Here is a 12,650-nt window from a genome sequence, read left to right on the forward strand (position 1 = left end):
TTAACTGATTCATGGGTTTTAAATGCAAGGATGACTCTCAGTGATTTATTCTAGTCAAATTAAGTATCTCTGCTTTTATTAATAGATGACTCCTAAATCTAAAAGGAAAAGCATCCACAGCCGAATGCTCCGTCCTGTATCTAGAGCTTTTGGTAAGTGGGGGTTTTTTTCTTGCCTATTTTATGATTTATTAAAATCACTTCCTTATATTTAGGTTTGTAAAAAAGTTTGTTTGATATTGGAAAATGCAGAAGACACTCTCTGGACTGCAGTTTTGGCCCAAGAAACTTGCTTTGTTTTATGAAGTTTCTAATATATCTCCAATGTGTTCGGTAGTAAACATCTATTGGCTGTTGTCTATCTGCTCATAAATGAACCACTTTTAGTGAGAGAGATCACTAGACCAAAAGTATTCCATTCCATTATGCTCCTCTTTAAAATGCCATGTAAAGCCTAATTTAAAGGTTTTGATTTCTCTTTAGAAATGGAATTTGACCTAGACAAAGCACTGGAAGAAGTACCTATCCATATAGAAGACCCACCATTCCCTTCCAGCAGGCCAGACAAACGAACTTCTGGATTCATCTCAGAGCTGCCATCTGAGGAAGGGAGAAAACTGGAACACTTCACAAAATTAAGGCCAAAAAGGAACAAAAAACAGCAACCCACCCAAGCATCAGTAAGTGACCATTAGAAGGTTGTTGAGGATCTAGCTCCATGGTTGCTTTTAACAAAAAAGTTTGAGTCACAATTTTGCTTGAAACCAGAGGTTCAGAAATCCTGAGACAGTCCCCTAAACACATGAGGGAACTAGAAAATCATGAGATTTTAAAAAAAGAAATCTTTTTATTTGCATTCTATTCTTTTAGTTTTTAAGGTACAAAAATCTTTCTTTCTATTTGGAATAAAAGTTTAACGCATTTTAAAGGAAAATTGATTTTCTCGCATAATCACTTGAGTCCAGGATCTGGAGCTTTTAAGAAAAATGCAACATTTTGTAATAAAATCAAGGGCTGGAATACATTGAAATCTTCCTCTCCTCTCCTCCCCCCCTTCCCTCCCCCCTCCCCATCAATCTTGAGTAAACAAGCACAAATTCCTGACTAGCAGCTGTCACTGGAACTACTCTGTAGGCTCTCAACCCTTATGCTGAAGCAACAGTCTGGGGTCAGCCAATCTTCCTTGTCACAGATTCACACTTCAAACTACATCCTTCCTCAAAACATAAAAGTTCTGCAGTGTCACGGAAAGCTCCCATGAAACCCAGTTAAATACATGGGAGAAGTTTTCATGGTTCCTTTTGCTTAGGAAACTGCACCAGTTCTGCTTTTTCCGACCACCCCTAAACTAAATCCTTGAGGAAGCAGAGATGGAGTGATATGTATTCCTTCTCTGGGATAATTTATCCTTCCCAGTGACAGTTTGGATCTTTGAGCCTGCTGATACGCAGTCACCAGAGTGGAAGTGCCAACCCAAAAATATTTCCTGTGCTGGGAAGGGCCTATGTAGCATTTGATGTCACTCAAGAATTCCTCAGTGCTAAAAGATTCACCAGCCAGCAGTTTCCTTTCTCTTCTCATTTCTTTCTTTTTTAAAGCTTACTTTCTAATTCATGTATACTGGTTGAAAGATGCAGGAGTTGGCCCATAAACTGTTGTACAACACAGGCTTGATTTTTCTGGAAGTTATTTTTTGTCAAATACTAAATTTCTCTCTGTCATCTGGAACTTACTCAGTATAGCCTGTAACATCAAGATAATTGAGGTCATGTTATATTGAAGAGACACCAGCTGTCAAGGTGTAGACTAAGCAAGAGGCAGTGATTTCAGGCTGCAAGCAAGTTCCATTATCTTGTAATCCAAGTCTTGTATTTATGCACAACTGGAGGACCCTGCTATCTATAAGAGAAGAAAAATGTGAGATTTTTTTCCCCCACACATTGCTTACTGGCCTGGAAATGTGAAAAGCAGCATAGATGGTATTTTGTAAACTGAGAGTATGCAAGTACAATAAAATGTTATTCCTCTTAGCAACATGGTATTTACAAAAACAGTAGAACCAGGTTTATATGACAGTTTGCTTTTTTTTCTGCAAAAGTTCAAAGTGACTGAAAAACAGAAAAACCAAAAGGGCATGGAGAGTGAGCATGCTGTGCATTTGGCAAATAATTTATTCAGTGAGGAATAGTTTCAGTCAATTTCCAAATTTTTGTGAATTCAGGTCAGATTTGGCAAACAGTTTCAGACATATAAAAAGTCTGATGGAAAAATTTTGAAATATAATGTGGAAAAACTTAAGCTCAAATTCCTTCTCTGCCTAATTCAGGTTTTCTTTGCCTTGTCTCACTTCCGAGGCGCGCACCCAAACCACTGGAATAGAGAGGATATTGTGTTTCTCAGGCTCTCCTGTGGAAACTGATCCACATTGTTCAAATTCTTAAATTTACATTGGGGGGAGAGAGAGAGTTGGAAAACCTTTATAGCCTGATATTTAGCTCACGCTTCTGGGAGACTGAGTTTCCAGTTCCTGCTCCAATGAATATTGAATTAGTTTATGCAAAGTGGATCAGCTTCAAGAGGAAATTTGAGGGAGCCCCATGTTGAAACACCTATTACCCAATGAATGGGACACTCCCTGAATATGCTGGAGACTTAAGAACATAAGAATTGCCATTTACTGGGTCAGACCATAGGTGCGTCTTGCCCAGTATCCTGCCACACGGTGGCAGAATTGAAAGGGAAAGAATGCACAATTTCACTGAATAACTGAAAGAGACAGAATGTTAATTTTGGGGAGAAAAGGCTTTTATTAAAGTAATTCTTGAGCACTTTAATTAAAGAGGTGTTCAGAACAACCAGCAGCTTTTTAAATATTTCCCTCCTAGTTGTTTTGGCATTCAGATTTTTGAGCAGTCATACTATACTATTTCTCCTGTCTTGCTTATATAGTCCCAAACAAACAAAAAAAACCCTTTTATTTCTAATGGGAAAAGCCATGATTATTCATTTATTTTATTTCCCTTTCAGGCCAGTGTCTTACTTAGCAAACAAGTAAAAACAGTCAACTTTCAGGTGAAGCTAAGACCAGCTACCTGGGTGAAATGTATGTTGAATTTTCATGTAAATTTTGTAGCATTGGAAGAGTAAAGTACAAAACATACAGAAATCAAACTTTTACAGTAATATGACACAACCACCAGTATTAAACATCATCTGAAACATTATTTACCTTGATTACTTTGATTAGGTCCTGGAGTTTTTACTACTGTAGTGTACTCCAGTTGAAGTATTTTGCAGAATTGCAGCTACAGTGTTTTCAGATGCAGTGTATTCTCTTATTCTAGGTTCAGAAAGATTCATTTGCAGTAGATTTACATTGTTTCTTACATTACTTCCCCTCCTCCTTCAGCAAACACTCTTGGCTTTGGTACTTAAATATTTGTTCTTACACTCTGGAGAGCTCCAGCATCAATGTTAAATGGGATTCTGACTTCTGTTGATGTCAACATCAAGATTTTTTGACTGACGAGGTAAATATTTACATCAAGAGACAATAAATATTGATGTTGACTTAAAACAGATGTCAATATATATATTGTTACAGATCTTCTGATGTTTCCAATTAGACACATTTCTCTCAGAAAAAGAACAGCTTTGGATGCCACAGAAATCATCACTGTACCCCCTTTGGGGGGGCGGGGGCGGGGGAGAAAAGGGGCAGGGAAGATTTTTCTGTTACAAAATCATTCCATTTAACTGGAGACTGGGGCGCGCCAATACTGATGGCTGATTATTGACCAGTCATATCGGCCAATACTGATCCAATTGCTGATATGCAGCCTGGCAGCTTGGAGAGCAGTGTCTGGCTGGTAAGTCTATTGGGGGGAAGGGGTTTCAGGGAAGGAAGAGGTGTGGGGGGGGGCAGATCAAGGCCCTGCGGTGAGGAAGGGAGTGGGGCTGGGGCTGGGACTGGGACAGGCACTGCACAGCCAGGGCAGGGCAGGGTACAGGACGGAGCTGGCAATGGGTGCAGGGGGGTGGCTCCTGCCACTGTGTGCACCCATGGGGGAGTTATGGGGGTCATGTGGCCTCTAGATCTCTGCATGGGGAGAGGGTGGGCTGTCACTGCATGCTCAGGGCTAGAGGCTGTGCCTGGCTCTTCTCAGCAGCTAGGCTTCGGCTGGGTAAGGCGGGCAGCAGTGGTGTTGGGAGGGCAGCTGTGGGGGGGGGTTGCTACAGCCACCCTAAAATTCGCCGTAGCCCCACCTTAGCTCCCACTCCCAGCGCCGCCACTGCCTGCCCCACCCAGCCCAAGCGCAGCTGCTGGGAAGAGGTTGGAGCAGCTCCGTCCCTGAGCATACAGCGGGCAGCCTGCTCTCACCCCACACAGATCTGGGGGGATACATACCCCCCATGCCTTCACCTGGGAGTGCTCACAGTGGCAGGAGCAGCCCCCCAACACCCCATGGATGAACCACCAGCTCCATCTCGCAAGCTGCCCTGGCTGTGCAGCGCCAGCCCCAGCCTCACTCGCTCCCCTCACCACAGGGCCTTGATCTGCACCCCTCCATGCCCCTCTATCCCAACAGACTTACCAGTCAAATGCTCTGCACATGCATGCACCATTTATCTGCAAAGTTATCAGCCACATCAGCCAAAAAAAAGTCAATTGCTGATGATGTCAATTTTCCTTTTATTGGTGCCGATGCAATATGGACAGATATACTGGTGCACCTCTACTGGAGACCATGTGGTTTTCTACCAAAGGGCTTATGTTTTCAAATCAGTAATAGAGTGCAACAGCAGACATGACTAATAGCTCTAGTTATCATCTTTGATATTTGACAAGGTGAAGAAGAAGCTTATAACAAGGTTCAGCAACTCGGACCATAAAGCTTCATGCATATATCAGTATATTAGTTCGTATTCATACTGCTATCGTCCTCAGTTTAAATAAAGAAGGGATGGATGTTAACAGTAACTATTACCAATAATTATCCTCTTCTACCTGTGAAAGAGATTCTGTCCTGGACTGCTTAGGTGTAGCACAAAATGGATGTCCAACATAAAAAGGGATCTAACGTAACTTTATTCTACCAGTTCAACTTCATGCATTCTGGGTACATTCAGGGATGGTTGGAATTTTATCCAGTACAATTCAGACCACGTAAGAAGGATATCTAAGCTATTGCACTCTCAGTAGGCTGCCATATGGGTATTAGCACTGCTGAGAATGTAGCTGCCCTGGGGGTTTGTACAGTGTCATCTATGGAAGCTTTACAGGGTGTTTCAGTTTGGAGGATTTTTTTCCCTGGGCGTTTAGTTTTTCCAGAATTCCTGTATACTGCCGGAGCTGTATACAGAAGCCAGTCCATATGAGTGTCTTCTATATTTAGTGTCTCTTATCATCATGGTGTTATACAAACACTAACTGGTCTTCACAGTACCATTGTGAAGTAGGCAAGTGTAACCAGTAAAGTACCTTTAGTCACCCACCCTTGAAAATATAGACCGTGCCCCAAAGATTAAAGGGGACAGATTTTGAAAGATGCACATTTAGATGCATAGTTCTGGCACTTGATTTGGAAATTCGGGCTATGCGACTTGAGCAAGGCAGAAGTCAGTCATAATTAGAATTACCATACTAGAATTCTGACTCCTAATTTTGGGTTCATGCTTCTATGCTAGGTACAGACAGTCAAAAAGCCTGAGGCTGCATTGATTCAATCTTTGCAGGTTAGTCTAAACTGCAGAGATTAAATTGAAACAGAAGTGAATAGACATTTACCTTTGATTCAGAAAATGCAGCCACATGTCCGCAGTGGCTCAGGCCAGAAGCCTGGGGGTGCTAGAGCACAGCTCTCTGGCTGTGTGGTCACTTCTTCTTCTTGCTGCCCCCAAGGTCTCTGGGATTTGTAGTCCAGAATTATAGCAGCAGGACTCTGCAGGGTTGCCGATGACTTCCTCTTCCTGTTTACAGGTGCCTCTGGGATTTGTAGTCTACAGTTGCACCCAGCAATAAGTTAGAGTGGGGAAAGGGGTGCTTAACCCCCCTCCCTGGCCCCAGACCCCAGGGGTTTGCCTGAGGGGGCAGTCTCCCCCCACCCCCTCAGCACCACCACGCACAGACTGGGCTGCAATCCCCAGCCGGGCTTGCCCTCCCTCCCCCAACCCCCTTGTCAGCCAGCCCTCACTGCTCCAGCTAGAGAGCAGAGGGGCAGGGCCAGCCCCTCTCCACTCTCTGGAGCACAACACAGCCCAACCCAGCCCAGTCCAGGGCTGAAAAACTTGCTTGGAGACTCTAATTTAACCTGAACCAGGAAGGGGTCTGGGACAGAAGTTTCATAAACCAGCCTGACCCAGATCAGTTAAGTCTGATACTACATTCAACCAGGTCTATCTTTAAACCAGTTTCAGCCATTTTGAAACTGGTTTATGTGCATGGAGCTTCTGTTCTGTTACAGATTTAAACCAATTTCCAATCATTTAAACCAGTTTATGTGTAACTTCTGTCCCTAATCCTAGGGTCCCTAGCATATATTCACTTAGGCTAAGCACAGACATTCAAAAAGCCTGAGCCTGAATTGATTCGATCTTTGCAGGTTAGTCTAACCTGGCTAGGCTAAATCAGTTTTATAACCAGACAGACATCCCAGAAATGCAGGCACATGCCCTCCAGTGGCTCAGGCTAGAAGCCAGGGGGCACTAGAGCAGCTTTCCCTTCGCTTCCACACCTGAGGGGTGTGGCCAGGCCCTGGCAGGATGCTGTGATTAGAGAGGGCCTGCCCCCACACCGAACAGTCCAGCAGGGAGTGTTTATCACCCCTAACTTGGTGTTTATCACCCCTTTAAGAAAACAGAGGGACATCACCAGCTATATGTTGATTCTGCCTTTGTTCATGTGCCACAGCTCAGAGGTAGCCAGCATGTGGTCTGCCAGCTAATGCTGAAAGGTGTTTGCAAGGGACAGGAGAATGCCTGTTTAGCAGGGAGGGGAGGGGGGAGAAGGCAGATGCTCTGTGCCTGCAAGTCTCTGCCAAAGCTGCAGCCAGGGAGCAGAGGGTAGGGGCCAGCCCTTCTGTGGAGCAGAGAGCCCCACCCAGCCCAGAGAGCATGCCAGGGTGCTGGGGGAGGCTAATTTAATTTAAACCAGCAAGGGGTCTGGGACAGACATTGCATAAACTGGTTTGAGCCAAATCAGTTAAGTCTGATACTACATTCAACCAGCTTTATCTCAAACTGGTTTCGGGCATTCTCAGACTGGTTTATGTGCACTGAACTTCTGTTCTGTTACAGATTTAAACCAGTTTATGTGTAATGTCTATCCCTAGCCTTAATCGCAGGTTGGATTCTGTTCCCCAATCAATAGTTACACCTCATGGTATGCTACATGTGCATGGGAGAAAGCATGATTTTGGGATTGGGGTCAGATCCCAGTTGCACCATTGCTACTTGCCAGCACAAGGGGAGCCTGGGATCATGACCAGTAGAAAGTCGGATGCCTGGTGAACCAGTGTGTTCATGGGACTGAGAATGACAATCAGATGATTGCGAGTCTCAGCCCAAAGTCCTGCCATGCAGCTGGCATCAGGCTACATGGTGGACATCCTGCAAAATGGTCAGTTTAATGTGTGATAGAGACCAGCCACAAAATTATTACACATTTTGTGGAATAATTTTGTGGCTTATTTCTCTTTTTATAGCACCATTAATTGCCTGAACACGTGGGCAGGTTACTATTTAATGTGTAATTAACTGGCTGTTGTTTCTTAAGTGTAACATCTGCCAGGGGCCTAGGATACAGGCTTTCCTCTAAACCAGCTGAACCATAGCTAACAAGATTCTGTTTCTAATTGTCTACTGTAAATGCATGGATCAGGACTTAATGGTTTTCAATAAGTGCAAACAAAAAACTGTGCCTGTACACTAGACAACTGCTATTCTTGCATTGTTTAAAGGCATTTGAGTTCAGCCATGTGCCTTACAGCAGCTCTGAAAAGTAAGGTTTTTCGTTGCTGTTATGTTGCGTTATACTTTGACCTATTCACACTAATTACTCTCGGCATATTCAAGAGTCAGAAAGAATGTCTGAATTGGACATACCAGCAGATGTTTGGCTTTGGCAATGATGTCTGACCCAGAATTGCCAGCATTTAAACAGTTATGTTGAGTATGTTATATGTGAGAGAACATTTGTTTTTTATCAGGTGACTGCAACAGTACCTCATGAAGGAGAACAGAATGGCCTTATGGGTAGAGTGGATGAAGGTGTGGATGAATTTTTCACTAAGAAAGTGACAAAGATGGATTCAAAGTAGGTTCAAATCTTCTAATGGGTTAAAATTGTGATTAAAAATTCCTTATTAACAGTTTGTGGGGATGGAACACATTTGTGTTTGACTTTTCCTAATGCTTGATCCTGAAATTTGCATAGCAGGATAGAGTCCAGTCTATCGCAGATTTGATTACCCTCACTTAATATACACTTTAGTCCTAATTATTACCAACTGTACTTTATTATAGTTCAGTTGACTTCCTTGTTTCCTTCAGTGGAGCTCGTTAGGACCAGCAGTTTACATCAGCTGAGCATTTTGCCCTGTGCAGATAAGGGTGATGTCCTGTAAATGTTATGGCCAAGTGGCAGGTGATTTCTCTTTTTTGACAAACATATATGTTAAATATTAATTTTATAAAATTGTAACACTCCTTATTGAGGTGTATGATTCAGTCCAAAATGTCTGCCTTGTACAGCTTTGCATAGCCAGAAAACCCAGCTGGTTATGTGGTATGCTAGTCACATGTATATTTTAAAGAACTGAGCACAAAGACGCCCTGAATTTTTTTAGTATGATCCTACAAGCCAAATATAAACAGATATACTGGAGCTAATTCCATCCTACCTGTAATGACCTTATTAGCAATATTTGACATCGCTGAACTAAAAGCAAAATGTTAAGTAAATGATACATTTAAATTGGTAAGTGGCTTGGGGAGGAGAGAAAACGTTAAATGTTAGTGTGAATGATAAATATTGATGGTGACGCATCAGATCATATGTGGTGCACATAATTCATTTAACTGTGAAATGCTGTCAGTTTAAAAACCATTATAAAAAAAACACTTGGCCATATTGACCTGCAGCTAAGATGGGTTTTTACTTGTATTGCATAGGATCAGTTATTTGCTTGCAGACAGGATCACACCTATAAACTGCTGTTATAAAATGTCATCAGTGATCGCTTTCCATGAACAACAGCAGCATATTAGCTTTTTTCAGATTTTCATGGCAAGCAGTGGATGTGTTTATATTTTGTCACCTTAAAAGCTGCATGATTAGATGGAGAAGGGAACATGGCTGATTAAAAAATCATTGAGTGTTGTGAAGGGTAGTTCTTAAAGGGGAAATTTCCCCAATGCTGGGTTGTGTCAAAAGTTTGGGTGAGAGCCATGCTAGTCAAGATTCAGGAAAGAAAAGGCCTAAGGTGAGAAAAGTGTTCAAAAAGGTGAATTTATGGATGTTCAGGGAGTGGGAGATAGGGCAGCTAATCTAGAGCCTTGGTGCAGCTCATAGCTTGTCTGGAGCAATTAGGTCATAAGTGCCCCTGAGATTAAAAAATATATTCACCCTATGTGGTTGCATGTCCATGTAGCATTACACACAAAGCCAGCCCTATAATTCTTTGTAACTGTAATAGAGTTTGGTTAATATTATGAAAGTTAATTGACCAGTAATTTATAACCATTAGATAGTGCTCAGGTAACATGCTAATGATTACAAAAAATGTTAGCTGTGCCTGGGAAAAGTAATTATAACTACTAAAAGAGGAGTTGATGAAAATGTCTCTCTCTTATTAGGAGACCATCAGTAAAAAGTTCCGACACCAATGAGTCTAGTGAAACAGGTGATGAAAAGAAGAAAAGAGATTCTAGGAAAAGTGGCTTTCTCAACTTAATCAAGTCAAGATCCAAATCTGAGCGTCCTCAAACTGTCTTAGTGGCAGAGGAGCCTGCATCACCTAAGGGTATCGTCAAAAGCCCAGCTGTGGACATTTCCAAGAAGGAGCTCAAATCAGCCGAACAGAACGGCAGTGCAGAGCGAGTGGAGGAACTGAAAACGCCAGACTCTCTAGAGGAGACTCAGCCAGAGGATGCCACAAAGCCCGAAAAGAGTGACAACAAAGGCAGCCCCCAAGGTGGGCGGAGGTATGGAGTGCAAGTGATGGGCAGCGGACTCCTAGCAGAAATGAAAGCCAAGCAGGAGAAGAGAGCGGCCTCAGCTCAGAAGGTAGGGGCAGGTAGCTTTGATTTTGATTTGGGTGAAGAGCACTGAAGACCTAAGCTCTTCGAAATGTTTTCACAAGGGGAAGGGTCTGATGCTTCTCTTTGCAACACAGGTGTTTCATTGGCACATGATGTGAGTACGTATCATAGAAGTTGGGGTTTGGGGTCTTGTGAACACAGCATTCATTCCTGCGTGTGGCAGGGGGTCAGGCTAGATGATCTGTTCAGGTCCCTCCTGACCCTAGCTACTGTGAAACTATGAAGTTAAATATGGGAAAGGCCTAATAGTCGGTATCCCATGCCACTGCAGGATTGTTCCTTAACAGTTAGTCAGGTTTGTAGGTGTCTGCATCCCTCTGTTTGAGGTATAAGTATTGTCAGTAATGAGGTCTTTTGAACAACTAATACATCAGTTGGAAATAAATCTCAATCTCAGGCAGTGTTTGCTGATATGAGACTTAACTTTCTTTTTACTTCATTGTACCCATTACTTCTTTGCTATATTATGCCAGACATAACTGTTCCTATTCTTCCTTTAAATAATATTCTTCAAATACTGAGACTATGAGAAATTAAAAGTTAAAATTATTTTGAGGTCATGTGTAAGTAAATGACATACTTTCTATCATACATTTCAGCTGCCCTTTTTTGTGATCTGGTAGATGCTATGTTGAACTGGAAAACAAGTCTTCTGCCAGTACTGTTTAGGGAGCACAGTTTTGTACATCTCAATATATTAACTCCCTGTAAACATGCACCTTATAGATGCAATTCATTTTTAATTTAAATGCAGTATAGAGCTAAAACTGCTTTTCTTCCAAGTTTTTCGACTACTATATTTCAGCACCTAAGAATAAGTGTTTACACTGGGGTTGCACAAAAAATGAACTGTGTTCAGAAGTTTTCTTATTTCTCCTTTTCTTTCTTTCTTAATCATGCTGGTTTGAAATATGTAAGTGGTTTTGCATTCTTTATTTTGACCAAAAGCTGAACACTAAGTCATTTAGTATTTTTATAGTGGTGTTATGGGAGAATGCCTCCTTAATACATGTTGATTCACATCCTAGGTGATAGAACACTGATTCCCTTAATATTTTCATATTTATCTGGATCCCATCATGTTAGTAAGTTATATTTTTCTTTAAGATACAGATGGTTGTTTAAATTCAGATCTACCCTATGTAAAAACAAAGCCATAAGGAATTTACTACTTCATTCATAACCTACCACAGCCTTATTGCAGTTATAAAGGATGAGCAGGTGCAGAGTAGATGAAAAGATGGTAAATGTATTTTTGTTTTCTTTTGCTTTGAATATGTTGTGTGAATTGGCATTAATGCCACAAGAGAAATGAGCAAGGTTTAATTAGCATTTTCCCCAGGCATATATTAAAGATCTAGCTCCATCTAGTGTTTGTAGAATCAATTTTTTTTTAAAAACTACTTCTGCAAGACAGACAACCAGGTTCATTTGCAACTTCATTTACACCCAGGCTTTTATTACAATTTATGCATTATTATGTACAAGTGCTCTTATTTCTGTCTCTCCCTTTGCCTTTTTATGGAGCCAAATTATTATTTGTGTGTATAACCTAATACAGGGGTGGACAATTATTTGGGCCGGGGGGCCACACAAAGAGTTTGATGAGTTGTCATGGGCCAGGTCAGCACACCTCTGCCTCCCCCACAACAACTTACTAAGAATCCCAATGCAGGATGGGGCCACAGGGGGCAGGGATCGGTGTTCAGTAATGGGGTGGTCAAGCAAAGCTGAAAGTTTCTTCTGGGAGAATGAATATCTAAGAGAACACCTGGGAGAAGGTACAACACAGTCTTCCTACACCCCAGGGTGCTTTACTTCCTCCCTCCAGTCGCTCACTGTACTCTGGTGCTGTAACTGAGCAGGGAGCAAAACATGCTCCCTTCACAATACCCAAGTTTCACATTTTAATAAAAATATATTTAGCTTGTTTTCTAATTTAAAGGGCCACACTTTGTGCCTGGTCTTTGCATGCAGGGCATCCTACCTGCTTTGATCTGTTTAGTCCTCCTAGTCTCCCTGCTCTTCCTGTGAGTGTGCAATAGAAGGAAACAATATAATCCCAGAGTTTGATCCTGCATAGACAGGATCTTCCCTGAAAGAGCATTCTATGGATTCCTGATTCAGTTGGCCTTAGGATGATCATAATGGATAATTGATGTATAGATATGTTCCTTTCAAATTTGTTTCTTGAGGTAAAGACATAATCTGATATTTCCAAGTTTGCCTAAAGTTAGATTCAGAAATGTAATAAGTAGCCTGACTTTCAAAGGTTCTGGGGTTATCCTGCAGCTACTCTGAAGTCTGACTTTATTTGCCTGTTTCTCTCCC

General features: G+C 41.9%; 1 protein-coding gene across 5 annotated transcripts in view; it reads left to right on the forward strand.

The window, feature by feature from the left end:
- CARMIL1 (capping protein regulator and myosin 1 linker 1) overlaps positions 1 to 12,650 on the forward strand; it is a 371,957-nt gene that overhangs the window by 335,508 nt on the left and 23,799 nt on the right. For all 5 annotated transcript variants that reach the window (XM_019523833.1, XM_019523847.1, XM_019523840.1 and 2 more), the window contains 4 exons: positions 86 to 152; positions 483 to 679; positions 8,207 to 8,313; positions 9,855 to 10,284. In XM_019523833.1, coding sequence (XP_019379378.1) covers positions 86 to 152; positions 483 to 679; positions 8,207 to 8,313; positions 9,855 to 10,284 — 801 coding nt within the window. The remainder of the gene's footprint in view (positions 1 to 85; positions 153 to 482; positions 680 to 8,206; positions 8,314 to 9,854; positions 10,285 to 12,650) is intronic.

The sequence above is a fragment of the Gavialis gangeticus genome, unplaced genomic scaffold, assembly GCF_001723915.1.
Source record: "Gavialis gangeticus isolate Ggan-Ray unplaced genomic scaffold, GavGan_comp1, whole genome shotgun sequence".
NCBI lineage: Eukaryota > Metazoa > Chordata > Crocodylia > Gavialidae > Gavialis > Gavialis gangeticus.